We start from the raw sequence: 18,730 nt of genomic DNA, 5'->3' as shown, positions 1-18,730 counted from the left end.
CTCTACTTCTGCCGGCTCAGCGGCCCCCCCTAGTGCTGTTTCACCCCCCCTCAGCCAACCGGGGAAGGCTCCGGTGGATGGTGGAAGCTACCGGTAGCGCTGGTCGTGCTGGAGGCTGCGGGGGAAGGCGAGACTCCCCGCCTGGCATTCGCGGGGAGTCTCGCCTTCCCCCGCAGCCTCCAGCACGACGCTGGATTCATCAAAGCAACACGGTCTGAAAGCTGATTCCATACTCAGTGGAAAGGGAGACGTCTCAGAAAGGCTGGAAAAACTGGGGGAGGAGGTGGTGGTTGCTGCCGAGGAAGGCGGAGAGTGTGAGATGGTGGCTGTGAAAGAGGGCTGAAATAGTGACCGAAATGCTTCAGAGTGGAAGAGTTTGTCTCGCTGAGTCGTTGAGGCAGAGAGGTTTGGTTCTCCACAGTTGTCCTGCTAAGCCGTGGCCGCCATCCCTGTTGGCCACTGTCCACCGTCCCTGTTGGCCACTGTCCACCATCCCTGTTGGCCAGCACCCTTGTTAGCCACCATTCCTGTTAGCCATCATTCTGTTTAACCAGTGCCCCTGTTAGCCATCCCCATTAGCCGCCATCCCTGTTAGCCACCATCCCTGTTTAGCCACCACCCCTGTTGGCCACCACCCCTATTATCACTATTAGCCAGTGGTGGGACTCCACTTCTTCCTACAGGATGGCATGGCCTTTGGAGAGAGAGATAGATTTGTTATAACACTCAATGTTAATTGTCATCAAATCCAAATTATTTTATTTGGGTTCTTCTCACCACAGGGCTGACCTATATTTTAACAGGCACGATTTGGGCGTTGGACTAGATGACTTTTAAAGGAACCTTCCAACCAAAATCATTCTCTGATTCTATGATTTCTGTGTCTTTATTAAATGTAGTTATAAGTCCTGACTAACACATGCCACTGAACTTCACCCAGCAGCTATTAAGAAAGTGCTCCTGGCTGGTTTCGGATTGTTTCTTCCCTGGGTTATTTCTAGCGCTGGGCCAAGTGATGGGCATCAGCCGGTGGGCGAATCAGTGGCACAGGCAGGCCAAGAGACTGTGGCTGGGACAGGCCTCCTGTGTCTGCGCCGGCTGGCCAGCAGAATGCTGAGATGTGGCTCCCTGGGTGAGCACTGTGCTGGGACAGATAAGTCCCAGCCTGGAGTTTTTGGCAACATTCACCAGCAGCGTCCATCTCGGTTCCACTGTAGAAATCAACCTGGATGCCCAAATCCAGTCACGGGTCCAGGTTTGCCCTGGCTGCTGCCGATATCAACCAGCGAAACAGCCTGGGATTCACCCCTGGTAAGACAGAGCAGCGTGGGAGGACGGTCACGTCCCTTGGACTTGCTCCTCTGCTCCCTGAGCCCCATGACCACCCCACACGCATGAGGGAGAGGAGGAAGCGCTGCCAAACCAGAGCTCCAATGGGTGCTAGCACCCAGGAAGGGGCAAGGTGAGGAGGGGTGCTCCCATGCTTTGGGGTCTCTGAGGCTCCCGTTCCCATCCCCTGTGCTGCCTGCAGGAGGGAGAGGTAGGGAGAGAGGGGGATTTTTTCTGATTTCACTGTAGGATGGATTTTCAAACCCTATAAATTCACTTTTGACAAGTGAACGGCTAAAGCAGATTAACCTTTTTGCTAATCCTCTATAATGGCTTTGGAATCTCCTTAACCAATAAGAAAATGATAAGAGCCTGTTTCTTTTCTTTTTATCTATATCTATATTGTCCTCCCTTGTCTGCGTTTTTTTTTCTTTCTTGTTTTATTTTCCTTCCCTTTTCTAATATGAAATAGCCCAGCGATCATATCTCCTGGAGGCTCAGTAAACAGAACATCAATAATCCCTTTCCTTTATTCCTCTCCGGTAACAGGGTGCAGAGAAGTGTCTGCTGATTGGGATTTGATTACCAGCAGCTATCAAAAGTCTCTTTGTAAGATCTGGGTCCTAAATCCCATAATTCTTTGATAAAAGAAGTATTACCAGTCCATTTTTCTGAAGTGAAAAGTATAGGAGGAATGAAAGAAAGCAATCAGCGGAGATCCTAATAGGCTAAGTGCATGTGTGGTGGGAAGGCAGGGACGGGCAGGGGAGGCCAGGCAAAGGTGTCCTTTGTTAAGGATGGGGAATCAGAATTAATCTGCTTCGGGCCTATGATTATTACAGCCAAGGACAGAAAGGGTCGGATCCTGCGCCTGCCCGCTGCACGTCCCAGCTCGCCTGCCCTGCCATCATGCTGGATCGGCACGGTGTGGGGAGCAGAACCTGGCCCCATGTCCATCTCCTGTGCCAGCATTTGGGTATAGGCACAGAAGCTGGGAGCAGTTCGTGGTGATCCCTGGCGTTAGCATCCCCAGCTCCTCTGTGGAGCGCTGACACCTTGGCAGGGCAGCAGAGAACATGTCCAGACCAGGCGGCGACAAAGGCATCTTCCCTTCAAACATATAGAAAATACGTAAAGATTCATAGGGCACAGTTATAATTTTTGTTATGCCATCAGAAGAGCTGAAGCAGAGGCAAATAAAGGGATGGAAGGAAAACCGTGGTTTGGCTATAAGTGAGATTTACTGAGACCCGAGGGTCCCAGGCAGAGCAGCTATGGGGCATCTCTTCCCAGCAGTGGGAGACCAGGAGGTTGAGGACGGGCAGGCAGAAAGCAGGGCCATGGAGAAGAGACTGGGGACCGAGAGGTGGCTCTCCGGGGGACTGGCTCTCCTTTTGCGCCATGCTGGAGGGGTTTCTGGGCTGTTCAGTGTGAAGTCACGAGGTGCCACGATGTGCAGTGGTTTCACAGCAGTCACCTGTGTGTCTCCTCAGGGTACCATGAGTGGGACTGGTATCTCCTCTTCCCTGCAAAGAAACACCAAGCGGGAGAGCATTCCCCACTTGAGCTCCTCAAGCCTTGCGACTCACCTTGGCTTAAACCACACTGAGGGCAAGAAAGCTTGGGTTTAGACTTTCCTAAGCAACCTGAGCTCAACCACACCTTCTCAATTTTTAACCCCAGCTACTCATTTTAGTTATAAACGCAAGATGGAAGATGTCCTTTCTCCTCTGGTGGATCACATCTGCCAGGCCTTGCTGTTTCCCTCGGGCGGGTCGGTGCCAAGCCTCCCCTCCCATCCTGAGCCACCACTCTCGGTCGTGGCCTCACCCCAGTTCCTCTTGCTGGACAGCAGAAATTGGGAATTGAACTGACACAGCTTTGGGGAAGCCTGACTGCACCAGCCAGCCGTCCCGGCTGCTCTGGGCTCACCAAACTGCCCGTTAGCTGTGGCACCGAGACCACGCTCCTGCCTGAGCTGCTGCAGGACCTCGCTGCCTGCCTGCCTGCACACGGAGATGGCAGGCAGCAACCCTCCCCTTCCCATCCCTTCCCGATGCCGAGCGGGGGGTACAGCTCAGCTGTAGAGGAGGTGGCTCCATGCCACTAAGCTAAGCCACAGAGCTGCCACAAGCTGCCAGTAATCTAATTTATTAAGGGCTTTGAATCCTTACAAAGAGTGTGGTGGACACATGCAAAGTATCTGCATTATCACAGTGATTAGGGCAGCGGAGGTGGGGGAAAGGGAAAGGAGGGAAAATGCAATTTCTCTGCTTTCGGCAGAAAATAAATCAACCTTCGCAGGGAGTTCTGGTGCTGCCAAAGGCTGTGCTATCATTAAAAATGATTTTTTATTAAGCTGAACTCTCTCCTCTCTCATATTGTATGATATGACAGCTCTCTTTTGATGGGAAAGCTTTCATTTGGCCAGAGAAAGGGATAATTTGCTTCTTTTAAGGAGTTAATCCTCTGGTCCATTTCTGGGCTGGGAACAGCTATCCTCCCCCTTCCTTGGATCGGAGGCTGCAGCACAATGGAGATCATAACCACCTCAAATCTACACCAGAGATAGAGAAATCAGATTTCCTTCTCCAGTCATTTTTGTGGGATTAGCTAAATCTTAGATCCATGCTAACCCTTCTCAAAGCTGCCAAGATTAGTTAGAATTTATTTTATTCACAGGGGGGTTTACGGTTTTCTTTCCAAAGGGATTATATCTCTCTATATATATATTTAGGGTGGTTTCAGTCATAAAGCAGCTAGGTTAGAAGGAGAAAAAGTGCATGTGTGTATAACATAGAAACTCAGCTGCGAGAATGACAGTCACTTGAAACGCCAAGACAAAGCAGCAATTCCGGATGGCTTCGCCAGTCCATTTTAAAAGCTACATAAGCTGTCTCTTTCCTTGCGACACCTCATTCCAGAGTTAGTGCACGGAGAGCAAACCCCGCTCAGCCTGGGTTGCCTGTTCCCGTGGCTGCTGCTGCTGGCAGAGGATGTCTTCGGAGCCAGCATCGGATGCCGATGCCGGCAGGAGAGGCCTCAAGAAGCCGTGTTCATTCAGCATCGAGGACATCCTCTCCAGCCCAGCAGAGAAGAGCCCCCAGGTCCTGGTCCCACTGTGCCTCCAGAGCATCTTGGATGGTGCACCCAGGGGGCTGTGTGAGCTGGTGACCATCCCGGCCAGCTCCCTGCAGGAGGAGGAGGAGGAAGAGGAGGAGGAAGAGCTGGAAGGGGCAGGCTGCAGCTGCTGCTGCTGTTCTCACATGAGTGCCCGTTTCCTGCAGGACTCGCCAGGTTGGCTGGGTGAGTGTTTGGATTTGATCCACGGCATAGGGCTCATGGAGGGGCTGGTGCCAGCACTGGGTGGAGGGGAAATCCTGGGTGTCGAGTGACAATGTAGCACCTGGCCTGCCACCACGGTGGTCTCAGACCCCAGCCTCAGTGAGCTGAGCTCTGTTCTCAGCATGGCTCCCAAGAGCAGGCACTTTTACCTGAAATGTTACCAGGGTTCTAAGAGCAGCAGGTGCTATTTATTACTGGAGATTACTGGTTTAGTGTAAAACACCTAAGAGGATGATGCTTCTAGTCTAGGAGTGGAAATTCTCTGTGGAGTGTGGGGTCCCGTGGTCATGCTGCCATGCACAGAGCTGTACCTGTGCTTCCTGACAACACCAGCCCTGGGGAACCTCACTTGTCCTTTACAGAAAAGAGTTTTTGGTTGCATCTAGCAAAATTACTGCACCTAGCAAAAAAAAAAAAAAAAAGTAGCAAACTTGAAAATGCAGTTCAAGAGCAACACAGCTCCTCACCATGCTGTGAGTTTCCAGCTATTTTCTGGAGCTGGCCATAGTGCAATTGGTAAGTGAACAAGCATTGCTCCCCACTTGCACACTTCTCCCAAAGTGGTGCTCTAAGCCCTTTTCTTGCTGGCAAGGTGATCATGCAGCTTGTCACCCACCTCAGCTGGCCGGCTGCCTCCTTCCAAACAACATACTTGGATGCAACTTGGGCCTGAACTGCCTTGAGCAAGACAGGCGTTTCAGCCCCCTGCCCCTAACGCTGCTGCTGTACCTCTCCCCTTGCAGATGCCCGGTTCCCCTGGCCTGTGCAGCTCTTTCACTCGGCAGGCAGGGTCTGCAAGAGTCCCCAGGGGAGCCCGAGCCAGCTGCAGACTTTCCACCAGATCCAGCGCCGGACACGCCGGCATCGCACCATATTCACCGAAGATCAGCTGCAGGCCCTGGAGACACTTTTCCATCAGAACCAGTACCCAGATGTCATCACCCGCGAGCACCTGGCAAATCGCATTCACTTGAAGGAGGAGAGGGTGGAGGTGAGAGCCTGCCGTTCGCTGAGGTGCTGTTTGCTGCAGCTCCCAAGAACAGAGACAGGGGCATTGCGCTGTCTTTTTCAGGAGCTGCAGACCCAGGATCTCATTTTAAACACCATTCCTGGGTATTTGACAAAATCCAGTTTAGGTTTGGCAAGCAATGGACGAATATAAATCAGCTCTGCTGGGCTGATCTGTTCTTGTATCTGGTTTCTTAAACTCACGCACTTCCTCTCTCCCAGCATCACCTATATAAACACACAGACATGCCCAGTTCTGCTCATGCCCTGCACCCAAGAGTATATTCCTTATTTATGTGCTCTGCGTGACTTCTGGATTTGCCATGGGGGTGGCCCAGCTCCCTTGTGCCCCTTACATGTATCTGAGCAGGATCGCAGGGGAGGGACTGATTAAATTTTGTATCAAACTTTTATATTGGGAAATGTGTCGCAGTATCCTAAAGCTTATGCTGTACAGTCCAGGAGGGTAACTTCCCCCTCCAATTAACATATGAAATGCAAAAGTTCTTTTCTCGTTTTGCATTTTCTAGGTTTGGTTTAAAAACCGGCGGGCCAAGTGGCGGCATCAGAAGAGGGCGTCTGCTTCGGCGCTGATCCTTCAAGGCACTAAGAAGCCCCCCGAGGAGAGCTGTTAGTGGCTGCAGGCTGCATCTCAGCTGATGAATGCCAAGAGCATCCATTTCCCGTAGCTGCCAGGTTCTGTAGGGGGTAACCTGAGGGGGACTAATGAAGCGAAAGGGAATCTCTGTGATTCCTAGAGGACGAGGACAGGTAAAAGCAGACATGGTGCTCCCACGTCCTGGTTTCTCTTCCAAACATAGCTCATGTAACAAATATGTCACCAGGCATGACCCCCGGATGCTTAAGCAGAAACCACTGCCAAACGCCCGTGCAGGGGACACAGCTGTACCAGCGTTAGATGTGTGTGCTTCAAGAGAAGGGGAGCACTCCCCTCCTCGTCTTTGGTCTGTGCAGGTAGAATTTGTGCTTGTTTTACTACTGTAGATTCACAAAATATCCTGCAAATGAATGTCTCCTATTTTCAGCACCTTGATGGCATCCAGAGTCGCTTTTGGGGCTGAGCCCACCGAACAGGTGATTCGTTCCTTAACAAAGAAACACTGATTTCTCCCCAAAACCCATGGGGGAGGTGATCCGTCTGCCGTGGGGAGAGCAGGTGGCACGGCGAGCGCCCAGCTCGCCTCTGCGGCCAGCCTGCGCCGGTTCCGTGCCAGGGCGAGCGGTGCCCGTGCCCCGGCAGCGCCAACGAGAATCCCCGTCCTGTACAGCAGCGCCAGAAGTAAAACCGTCCGGGCACCTCGGTGCGCGCCGCGGAGAGCCGGCGGCGGGGCCCGGCCATGCCCGCCAGCGGCGCCTGCTCGCCGCCGGGCCTCCGCCCGCCCCCCGAGCACCCAGCGGCGGCTCCCGCTGCCCGGGAAGGGGGGAGGGACCCACCGTGCGGCCCGCGGGTGCCGAAGGCCCTGCCCCGGCCCCAGCCCGCGCCGGCAGGGACAAGCCGCGGCCCCCGAAGCTGCCCCCGGCCGGTCTCCCGCCGCAGCCCCCCGCGGCCCGGCGGAGCTCGGGCCCCGCAGCCGCCGCCGCCCGCCCCGGGCCAAGGTGGCGCCGTCGTGGCAGAGCGGGACCGGCGGCTCCTCCGGGCCGGCAGGGGGCGCGCTGGCCGCCGCGCGTCACTCCTGGGCGGGGGGGGGGGGCGGGACGTTCCGGCGCGCCGTGGCGGCGTGACGTCACGGCGCAGCGCCGTTTGCGACGGCGGCTGCGGAGGATCCGGGCGCTCGGCGGCCGTCCGGGCTCCGGCGCTATGGAGGCGGCGGCGGCTGTTCCAGCGGCCTCCTCGGCCGCCCCCTCTGCCGCCCCGGTGCCGGCGGCTGCCGCGGGCGCCGCTGTGGCGGCGGGGAAAGAGGCGGCCCCGCCGGCCACGAAGCGCTCGAAGAAGATCCTGGACGAGGAGGCTTACATCGAGGTAGGCCGGCGGGCCTGGGCCCGGGGGGCCCTGCGCTGCTGCCGCCGGGGCCGGGCGGCTTCTGGCGCGGCGGGGCCCGGCCCGGGTCCGCGCGCGGCCACTGCCCGCGGTAACCCCGGCTGCGGGACGAGCCTGGGCCCGGGACAGGCCTGGGGCCGCCCCTCGCGCTCCCGCACCTCCTGCGGCGCCAGCTGTCAGCGCGCTGCCCCCGGCCCAGCCTCGGCCCGGAGCGCCCGTGTGTGCCCGGCCCTCCCCTGCGCCGGGTGCGACTGGCCCCGAGCCCAGCCGGCTCTCCGAGGTGTCCCAGCGCGGCCTCACAGTTCTCTCTCTGTTTGTAGAGTTTAGGGAAAATCATTCAGCGAGACTTCTTTCCTGACGTGGAGAAGCTGCGAGCGCAGAAGGAGTATCTGGAGGCTGAAGAAAACGGTGACTTGGAGAAAATGAGACAAATTGCTATCAAGTTTGGCTCCTCCTTGGGCAGATCATCGAGGGACACACCTGCACCCTGTAAGAACTGGCTCACTGGGGCATAAGGGTTTTATATGTAATGTCACTGCTCTGGTTTATCTAAGTGCACAGAAAGTTCTTGTTCTAAAGGTTTAAGATTGACACTGCGTGGGAATTAGTATACCACATTGGGCAGTAGGCAGTATCTGATGACCGATGCTGAATTTCTCTTTGCGAGTGTCTAATAAATCCTTCTTGAGGGAATGGTTTTGAGAAAAACAGCCATTGAATAACCATTCCTCATAGGTATCTTTTGCCAAGTTCCTACTCCCTAGGGACTGTTACATGCTCTAATGTGCAATATTATACTATCAGAAACTCTAAGCTATGTTTTGAATCCTTATTATAGTTTTAGGGGCTCTTGCTGGATCTGCAGACGTGTAAGATTTTCACATATTGAGGACAGAAGGTGTTGGTAGCTTGTGGTTATCAGAGGCTCACACGGCAGGCATCCAGTGCCCTGTTGTATGTTTGCTTTCACTTCTAGTTCAGGTGTTTCTTGTACTAAAGCCCAGTCCCTGGCTGAGCTCTCGCAGTGGGGTTTAGGTAACTACCCGTTGTGTGGCAAAGGGCATGTGTCACCACCCGTTTCCCTTCCTCCCCTGCTGCAGGTGCTGGCCCTGGCCTGGGTTAAGATTGTTAAGCCACCGCTTGCTTCTGTTGGCAAAAGCTATAGACAGGGGGTCAGGTGTACTGGGCTGCAGCTCTCCTGTGAATTTTTCCCAGGAGGAAAAAAATAATGTCTTAGATGAGAGCAAAATCTTGTTTAGTTGTTGAGACAGAGTTGAATGGAATGTTTTGGAGTCTTTTCACAACTTTTTAATTAAATTGTTGTTCTCTTCATATGTCTTCTGTGACTTGTTTGGCACATGATCCTTATTGGGGTGGAAGATGTCACAGCATCCTGTTCCATGCTTTAGTAACCATGTGAACCTTTTTTTTTTTTTTCTGTCATAGATGTTACTCCAGCCACATTTGAAACCCCAGAAGTGCATCCAGGTGGCCTTCCACTGGGGAATAAATCCAAAGCTGGCGTCAAAACTGGAGAGGAAGGTAGGAGAATGATGGTTCTCTGGCTGAATTCTTCAACAGCAGGAAAATACTGTTGTGAGCTGTATTTTACTCTTCTGTAAGGATTTTGGGTATTTAGCAGATGTTTAAGCAGTTTCCTTTAACCTTCTGGTAGGTGAAAATACTTACTCTGAAGTTGATCTTGATGTAATCTTTTACATCATATGTGTGAATTTTCAATTATGGGTCTCTTTATGGCTGTTTAAATTCTTAACTCAGTCGATCTCTTTAAAGGCAGTAAATTTTTTTGTGTCACCTGAAATTAATTCTGTAAGTAAGCAAAGATCGTAGGGACAGAACTGTTCATATAGTATATTGAAAATGTCTGCTAGCAGCTGGCCACTTCTGCATTTTCCCTTTAACACAAATAGCTATAAATGCCATAAAAGGTTTTATGTGAAAATTGGTTATATATCTTCCAAAAAAAATTTACTCTTGTAGCACTCTGCATGTATATATGTATTTTTTTTTTCTCCAAGCTTCATGTTAATTATTAGTGGGTCTGTAGAAGGCTCGCTGTCAGAAGGGATTAAGAGTTGTGTGTAGCAGCCTCATAGAAACTGAGGTATTAACCTTTCTCAGGCTTCTTCCCTCCTCTTGTCAGGAGAAGCAGAAAAAGATGATAAAGATGCACTTCCCAGTCTGGACAGCTTCTTGGCAAAACACACGAGTGAAGACAATGCTTCATTTGAGCAGATCATGGAAGTGGCCAAAGAGAAGGAGAAAGTCAAGCATGCTTGGCTGTACAGTGCGGAAGAGGAGTACGGCCAGGTAGGGACACGGCTGGGCTCTACCTCTGCTCTTCCCAAGTGACAAACTAGGGAAATACCGTTTCACTGTATTTCTTCCTTGCCGGATTAAATAGAATATTATCTTACCGTCTGGTTTTGAATCCTGCTACAAATACGGATGACGATTTGTTGGCTCTGAGCACGAGGCTATTGCGTTACGCTATTGAATTATTCCCATTATTGAATAAGAGTGGAAAGGTCTTGATGCTGGATAGTGGACGCACGGGGTGATTGCACGTAAATGTGAGCTAAGCCTGAGCTCCCTGGGTCCTGTGACAGCTCACTGCTCCCTTTTGCAGACCTGTTTTTTCCCCATCTGTAACGCAAAACCAGTGTTGACATAGTTGCTGAGGATCTGTCTCTCCCTAAAGCTTTGAGACCGTGAAGTATTGCACTCGGTGCAAGTATTGCTGTTCTTGGCACTTTTCCACGAGCAGCAATAAAAGGAGAGCAGCTGAGAACAGTTCCTGCTGTTTGTCCATGACCCCTTTATTATTTGCAGTTAGACTGCCTGTCTTATTTCAGTTTTCTGTTTCTATTATCGGTGATAGTCCACTCAGCTGCTGCGGTGCTGTACCCTGTGGCTGGCTGTGCTGTGTTCCCCAGCTAGCTTTGTAAGAGGTTCAGGAGCTGTTCTGGGGCTGCCATGTCAATCTTTCTCCATCAGCAGCGAGCAGCTGGCTCTGTTGCCAGATGTGTCAGTGATGGATGTGAGCTGCAGTGCCTTTTAATGAAGGTTGGCACTGATGCATGTGCGTACTGCTGTTGTGAGTGAGTGTTGTGTTTTTATCCTGGCTAATGTAAACCCTTGGAGTCTGTTAGAATAAAAACACCCTCTGTGGCTCCTTATGCATCCATCTTCTTTGCTCGAGTGCTTTCACCCAGAATTAAAGGCAGGTAGCAGGAGAACATTCCCAAAGCACAGGGTTTGTTTCAGGTCAAGGTGAAGTTTCCAGAGCCAGTTTTGTGCTGATGTGTGTCTCCCTGTGAGCCAGCCCTCTGTTCAGACCTTGCATTTCCTTGCACAGCATGCCTGTTTGTGTAGCAAACAACTTCGCTATGCCTCATTTAACGTAGTTAGTGGCAGTACTGCTATTTAAGTGTATATAGACAATACTTATTAAAAACAACATCAGTTGATGTCTTTAATATATAGCTTCTGGCAGTAATTGTCTTGTTTAATTAGTGTGAGAATTTTGAAATGGAGTAACTTATCGGTGGCTGACTGCTTTCTATTACTTTCTTTTTGGTATCGGTGATGTTAGTATGCTGGTGACAGCACGCAGGTAATCGTGTGAATATGTCAAATTCTTCCATACCTGTACTGCCTATGGAAATGTTTGGAAATTCTCTAAGTATTGAATACGGGTCTGTTCTTTTGTTACTGCTTACCTCAGCTAATACAGTTTGGACGAGACTAGGATGGTACAAATATTCTGCCAAGGTTACATGCCAAAGCCTTGTAGACTGCCTTTATATTAGATATATGTCATATGTTGCCTTCCCTTATTTAGCAATGAATACTTCATTTGAATTTTGATTACTAGATAGAGAAAAAAAACACCAGAAAAATTGCACCATCACAAGTGTTGTTACAAGATGTAATAAACAAAGTCATAAACATAATCTTTCTCAGAAGTTAATTCTTTTTTTGGCTTGATTTTATACCAGAACTGCATATGGAGTTGTTGTTTGCAGGCTTACTTGGGAACAGGATTGTTCTCAAATGCCACTTGCCAGAGAGAGAGAGTACTTGTGCCATGCCAGATGCAAAGTGTGCCAGGGTGGATAGCAGAGCTCGTGATTGAGCTCTCCGAGTTGTGTATGCCTGATAAAAAATTTCACGAGTCTGTTTCAGACCTGATTTTTTTTTTTTTTTCCCCTTTTTTTAATTTTAATTTTTTCCATTTCAGCGACGAAATGAGAACCTGGCACTTCCTTCAGCAGAGCAGCAAGCTCTGGAGAATGTGAAAGCTGGACTGGAGACTTGGGAGTACACAGCTCGAAACACTCTCATGTATTACCCGACAGGTGAGGCACGCAGGCTTCTCGGGAGAGGCATTGGTTCTAGATGGGTTGACTCCAAACAGTGCGTACAGCACTTGTGTAGATGACTGGGTAGCTCTTACTAGTAATACTGCACTTTTTATTCTGTGAAGCTCAGCTATGTGAAGTTTAAACATTTTTTTTCTTTTTTTCCTCCTTTTCTTTCTTTGGACCTTAGTCCTTTGCCTCCGATTGCAAGTTTTGATCATGTTCTGTTAGTCATGGAGAAGCTCATTATCTGTATTGTGAAAGCACTTGTTTTTGCTTCTGCTCAAAGAGTGCTCCTTGAGCTTGTTAGCCCCTTGGTTGCTGTAGAAAACCACATCATTTTGTAAAAGCAGTTTTCTTTTTGGCTATAAATGTATAATTGATAATTTCTGCAAGCTAATGAAGTGGAGAAAAGAAAGTCTTGTTGACTGTTTTCTTAAAGAAAAAAATAAATCTGATCTTAATTTACAGATTTCAGATGTTACACAGCATATATCTAGTGCAAATTTTGTTTTAAATTGCTAGAGTTATACACTGCAATTGCTGATGGATTCTGTTATGTGGGAAAGTGTGGCAAGTGTCACGTTGGTTGGGAGCTTTAGAGCACATGGCCCAGTGCTACCCGAGCCCTTTCTTAAAAGACGTTTTGCTTTTCGAGGTGTACCTGATGAGAACGATGTGTTTAAGAAGCCCAGGGAAGTTGTCCATCGAAACACCCGGTTTGTGAAGGACCCTTTCAGCCAAGCCGTGAGCAAATCACAGCTCCAACAAGCTGCAGCCCTCAATGCTCAGGTGGGATAATTTTACTTCTTCTGACTGAAACCTTGTTAGACTCTGCCCTCTGGTGTTGTTCATCAACCAGGAGAACTGTGTGCTAGATACAGCTGACTCACGTCTTTCTCCACATGAATGACATTGTCTTTTTTATTTCAGTACAAACAGGGCAAAGTGGGACCAGATGGGAAAGAACTGATACCCCAAGAGTCTCCAAAAGTGAATGGATATGGATACGTGGCTACGCCTTCTCCTGCCCCCGGTAAGAGGGATTTCTTATTTTTTTCTGATGTAAGAGGACAGCTACTGCGATATTTTGATGCTCTGTTTGTTTAGCACTGGGGTATCGTTGTTGGTTTAGGCAAGGAGGTAAGCCTCCTATCCGTATATGTCTCATGAGCTGGTGACTTTCCTGTGTACCTGTGTGCCAGCTCAACGCAGTGCTTAAATCCTAGTCTGCTACGCTGGCAAGAGGAGTCGTGCTGTACCCGAGAGGCTCTGAGCAGCTGCTGTGCCATTGCTTAGGAATCACCAAGAGGGCAGTGAGCCTTCCTAGGCAACTGGGGTGCTGCGGCTGCTTGTTTTATCCCTGGATGATGCTTCTCTAGAGCTTAAAGATAAGAATTCAAGCATTTCACAAACTTTAACCTTCCAGCAAGTTCAGGTACTCGTTTTTCAAAATGAGGAGCATTTGTGTCAGTATGTCCAGTAGTTTAGTGAGTGATAGTTCAGCCTGGCTCATAGGGATGTGGCATATCTCACTTCCTTCACAATCTAACCTACTCTTTTCCTCCAGGTCTGCTGCTTTCTATGTTCTGCCTTTGTCTGAATACATTTGTGCATTATAGATTCCTTTTGTTCAGACGTATTAGCCGCAGGATACCTTCAGTTAGAACAAACTGATTATTTTTCTTCCAGTTGAAATGTGGTATCTGCATTTTTAGCTGTTCTTCACCAGCTGTTAACGTTTTGTTGTCTGTTGTTATGCCGGGGTGAACATACTGAGGCTTTTCCTCCAGAAAGCCTGTAGGTGGCATTTGGAGCACACCTCCTTTCACCCTTGTAAACGCTTTTTCCAAGCCCCGGACGGCAGGATTTTCTAGCCAGTGACTTAATCAGCTGTTAGACAAGGTGCAGTCAGTTTGGTACAGATTGGCCTCAAGATGAATTGAGGGAATGTTTGGTTATTACATACATCTTAAGTCCTCTGCCCATTTCCCTGCTTTTAAATAGTTCCCCATGTTGAAGGAGTTTTCATACAATAGCAGAGGGGAAGACTGGTACGGTGGAGGGAAAAATGGAAGTGTCACTAAGCAAAAGCTCACCAAATGGAAAAATAAACACGTGGAAAGGACAAGCACTTGGGTGTTGTGACCTAGGGGGTGACACAGCTGCAGGCAGTCCTGTGAGTTTAAGGTCATGCCCTTTTACTGGGAACCAGATGTTACTATTCAACATTGGCTGTGATTTCCTCTGCTGTGGAAGGGCTCCTTTGTATGTTGATGAATTTGCTGCATTTTGTAATTAGCTTTTCTGGATTTTTTTTGTAGTGCATGAATAGTCAAACATCTTGCATGAGCATGACTTTTTAAACTTGTTTATAGGTGTGAATGAGTCTCCTTTTATGACATGGGGTGAAATTGAAAGCACCCCTTTGCGTCTAGAAGGGTCAGAAACACCATATGTGGACAGAACACCTGGACCAGCCTTCAAGGTATTTAATGTCAGGAGTCAGCATGTCATTCTTTTGGTGGGAGGAAGGACTAAGAAGGGAAAGGCAAGTGAGTATCTAATAGATTAACATTGTTGTGGGAGTGTGACGCATCTCTGGGCTGTGTTCCCAGTCCTTGAGACTAATAATCTAGGTTCTGCTTGGAGGGTGGAGGCTGCATGGGTAGAGATACCTGAGGTGGAACACGTGCTCTTGGCAAAAGAGTGAGACTCAATATTTGATGATGGGCACAGACAGAGGGGCGTTCAGAAGAAGCTGAAGAGATGCCCAGTTTCTCTGATTTTAATGTATGAATGGGTAGAAATTGTAGGATTTCCCTCTGTCTTGATCTTCTGGCTGTCACAGCCTGAGGCAGGTGTATCACTTGAGAGTAGAAAAGACACTCTGGCTTTGCTAATGGCACCTGACCCTGCATGCCACTTGTCTCCTGCTGGTGTCATTGAATGTGAGCTGTCTGAGACTCTTGGTTTAAGAAAGATGTAATTTGCTGTATGTGCCTCTGTTTTGTCAGACTCTGAAGCCTTTGACTGGTTCTCCTGCTGTTTAGCAACGTCTGTGTTTGCCTGAGAGCTGGCTGGCTACAGGCCAGGCCAGGCAAGACACAGGTGACATTGTCTAGGAGAGACAGCAGGAGGAAATGCCAAAGGTAATGGCTGCTTCCTTGACTGAACTGGTTTTACGATTTTTGTTACTTGCTAAGGCAGGTTGAATGTCTCTCTGTGTCCTCTCTGGCTTTTATATAGCAGCAGAGAGGTGTGGGCTGACCCCACTTCTCCCCGGCTTAGATCCCTGTGGACTGGAATCCAACTGTGAAGGTGCTTTGACTTACTTATGCAGCACTCATGTGAGTGCCTTGGTGAGTGAACTGTGTGATGCATTTATAGATCCTGGAGCCTGGGCGCCGTGAAAGGTTAGGACTGAAGATGGCCAATGAAGTCGCAGCTAAAAACCGAGCAAAGAAGCAGGAGGCACTGCGAAAAGTGACAGAAAACTTGGCCAGGTGAGGCTTCCGTTCTGACAGCAGAACTGGGGATGGGTATTGTCTGATGAGATTTAAAGCAACATATGTAGAAAGGGAAGAATCATAACTGGAAGCAGGAAAAGCTACAGTCAAACTAAAAGCCTTTGGAAATTAAAAAACTTAATTTCTGAGGGAAGGTGGCTGGTGGCTGTCCCTAATACTCCCTCTTGTCAGCATTACTGTTCTGCCCTACAGCCACCCAGCAACGCATCTGGATCGGTGTCTTGCCTCGTTGCAAAGAGCAGACGTGATAAGACTTGCTTGGCTGGGTCACGGGAAGGATGGAACAGGCTCAAAGGAAAAAGCAGGCAGTGCCACTCAGGTTTGGGCGGGATGTAAGAGGTTCCTCTGTCGCCTCTGTCTCTAGAGAGACAGGCTGCATTCACCTGCAGGGAGAATTCTTCTGGAGCCAGTGGATCCTGGTCTGTGGGGGCAGTGGACACTGAGCTCACCTGTGGAATGGAGCATTTATGCTCTTCCTGATAAATGGCAGATTTTTACTGTAAAGTCTTTTATAACTCTCTATTCTATTCCAGCCTCACTCCAAAAGGACTAAGCCCAGCAATGTCACCAGCTTTGCAGAGACTAGTAAACAGGACTGCAAGTAAATACACCGACAAAGCCCTGCGAGCCAGCTATACTCCTTCCCCGGCCCACTCAGGAACTCCTGGTTACAAGACCCCAGCAAGTGGGCCTCATACACCCACAAGCACCCCACAAGCTAGGACAGTGTCTCAGACACCGGTATCTCAGGATACTACATCGATCACAGACAATTTACTGCAGCTTCCTAAAAGAAGGAAGGCATCTGATTTCTTCTGAATATTCCAGTCACCAGCAAGGCGATAGTGAACTGGCTGTGCTGGGCTGTCTGCAAACTGGATGTTGTGAGCCATCAGCAGTAAGGGGTGTGTAGATGCAGCTGCCAGAATGGAAGCCAGCAGTTACAAAATCTGGGACCAGCGCTACTCTAGACTATAGAGTTAAAATAGCTTGTGATGTGCTCTTTGGAAGCAGAGTACCTCCTGCTGTGTTATAACTTGCCTTTGAACTGCATGGGTGGGATGCACAGGGCTGCTGTAGCAAAAGGATGCTTCCTGCAGGGGCAGAGAAGATTCTGGACTTTTGGAAAACGGCGATAATTTTTTTTAAGATGTATTTCTCTTTTTAAGATGGCCATGCATTTAAATGTGTTTCTGTACAGATACATCTATTTATAAAATGTGGTAACCATTCCTAAAAAGGTCGAACTGGACTTTCTTCCAGCTTGTCAAACTTTTGGTTTTGTACTTTGCAGAAGAGGGGATACAACCATGTATATACTGAGACATGACCCAGAATTTGAGAGCTTCTCTTTAATTTAAGTGATGTTTAAACTGGTGCTCTTGGATGTAGGGTGGGCCTATCAAGAGAGTTGGTACATATGAAAACAGTATGCATATGGTTTCAGACATCAGTTCGTACTTCCTAATAACCTGCTGTCGATGCATGTGTGAATTCTGCAGCCACTGTAGTCAGAAACTTGAGAACCCCAAGTGTTAAAGAGCTCATAAGTGTCAGCAGAGCTGAACATAATAGTGTTAAGCTACTCATTCACCTCAGCAGAGGTACCGTGTCTTCTGTTGCTGTACTTTGCAAAACAAAAGACAAGGACTGTTGCTGAAAGGGTCCAGAGAAGCTGAAGTTGAGAACCAGCAGCGTGTCAAATTAGACCAACCTTACAATGTATTAAAACCAGCCATCCTTAAGAGGAGCCTGTTTCCTTCTCCTTTCCCTCCCCTTCTGCAGAATGGGATTTGGCTTGCTGCTTGTACTCAGGCTTTCCTTCATGCAGATTTTGGGAGCACTCACCTTCTTCTGCAGCTGGTAGAGGGGAAGGGATTGTGGATTTTGGAGTGTGCAACCATGAGTGTTTCAAAACTTCATCTATGCACAACCTCTGAGACATATCGGGCTGGAGCAAGTGGTAAATGAGGTCCTTGCACTCTACAGTCAGGGGTTTTGAGCTGGGGAAGTGAATTCTGTGTTGTTTCTGAATATGGATCATTCTCCTGACATTGGAATCATCAAATGGCATAAAAGCGTAGACCATTGTATACAGGATGACACCCAGGCTCCATATGTCACAAATCCTGGGGTCACAGGGAATGCCCTGTAGCACTTCAGGGGCTGCATATGCAGTAGACCCGCAGAAAGTTCTGCTGAGAATAGTTCTGCCGTTTTCATCCCGAGACAACAATTTGGAAAAACTGAAGTCTGACAGCTTGACGTTGAGGCCTTCATCGAGAAGGATGTTCTCACATTTCAGGTCCCTGTGAGCAAAGTCCAAGTCGTGGCAATGCTTGACAGCAGAAGCCAACTGCTGAAACTTGATGCGAGCAACATCCTCTTCCATAGCTCCTGTGGTGTTGATGTAGTCCAGAAGGTCTCCCTTTTCCCCCAGCTCCATCACAATGTATACTTTCCCAGCTGATGTCTCAAAAATCTCATAGGTTTTGATGATTGAAGGGTGGTGCAAACGTTTCAAGGCCTCTATTTCCCTGGGCAGAAATCTTTCCAGGAAGTCCTGAGGAGTTTTCCTCTTGTTGATTATCTTGATGGCCACGTTGCATTTCAGCCGGTCGCAGTAGGCGGATTTTACTTTGCCGTAAGAGCCTTCTCCTAGCGTGTTGTTCAGTCTATAGCCTTTCTTTCCAAGCACCACAGCATCATCCATGGGTGCATCATGCGTGGTGGCAGGTGGTGTGGCCACGTGCCATGGCAGCTGCTTGGCGCGGTGGTGCAGTGGGCAGGTGGATGGGCACTCCAGCGCTGGTCACTGTGATGTCACAGGCAGCTGCCCCTGAACGGGCGCTTGGAAGGACCTTTCAGTCCTTATATAAAGCTACTGGATGACATCATCCAGGGCAAAACTTAACATGAAGTCGCTGGGAGACACTGGTTGTGCTCTGCCCTCTTCATAAAATGATCTTTGTATTTAGTTTTGCTAACAGGATGGAAGTGGCTTAAAGGTTTTTCTTTCCCAAAATGTGCCTAAGTCAGTTTACAATTATTCACATTAGATGAAATTTTCTCTGTTGTCTTTCTGTATGTCTCAGATGATCTTTCAGTCCCCACATGGGCTTGCTTCTGGAGTG

At 49.2% G+C, this 18,730-nt stretch overlaps 3 protein-coding genes across 3 annotated transcripts; 2 read left to right on the top strand and 1 right to left on the bottom strand.

The window, feature by feature from the left end:
• The first annotated feature begins 4,325 nt into the window (after nucleotides 1–4,325).
• On the top strand, nucleotides 4,326–6,317 carry GSC2 (goosecoid homeobox 2). Its single transcript, XM_086623683.1, has 3 exons — nucleotides 4,326–4,635; nucleotides 5,418–5,665; nucleotides 6,213–6,317. Exons 1-3 carry the CDS (start codon nucleotides 4,326–4,328, stop codon nucleotides 6,315–6,317), a joined length of 663 nt encoding a protein of 220 aa, XP_086479809.1.
• Nucleotides 6,318–7,501: 1,184 nt separating this feature from the next.
• Nucleotides 7,502–16,794, top strand: ESS2 (ess-2 spliceosome associated protein). Its single transcript, XM_086623438.1, has 10 exons — nucleotides 7,502–7,663; nucleotides 8,002–8,170; nucleotides 9,128–9,223; nucleotides 9,846–10,012; nucleotides 11,946–12,063; nucleotides 12,725–12,858; nucleotides 13,000–13,102; nucleotides 14,445–14,554; nucleotides 15,457–15,572; nucleotides 16,130–16,794. Exons 1-10 carry the CDS (start codon nucleotides 7,502–7,504, stop codon nucleotides 16,413–16,415), a joined length of 1,461 nt encoding a protein of 486 aa, XP_086479564.1. The 3' UTR covers nucleotides 16,416–16,794.
• A 543-nt stretch (nucleotides 16,795–17,337) lies between these two features.
• On the bottom strand, nucleotides 17,338–18,309 carry TSSK2 (testis specific serine kinase 2). Its single transcript, XM_009977837.1, has one exon. The coding sequence runs from the start codon at nucleotides 18,307–18,309 to the stop codon at nucleotides 17,338–17,340; it is 972 nt and encodes a 323-aa protein (XP_009976139.1).
• Between the last annotated feature and the right edge of the window lie 421 nt (nucleotides 18,310–18,730).

This window comes from Tauraco erythrolophus, chromosome 19 (genome assembly GCF_009769465.1).
Source record: "Tauraco erythrolophus isolate bTauEry1 chromosome 19, bTauEry1.pri, whole genome shotgun sequence".
In the NCBI taxonomy this organism is placed as follows: domain Eukaryota; kingdom Metazoa; phylum Chordata; class Aves; order Musophagiformes; family Musophagidae; genus Tauraco; species Tauraco erythrolophus.
The sequence above is the reverse complement of the archived record's forward strand: the minus strand, read 5'-3'. Positions and strand labels throughout refer to the sequence as shown.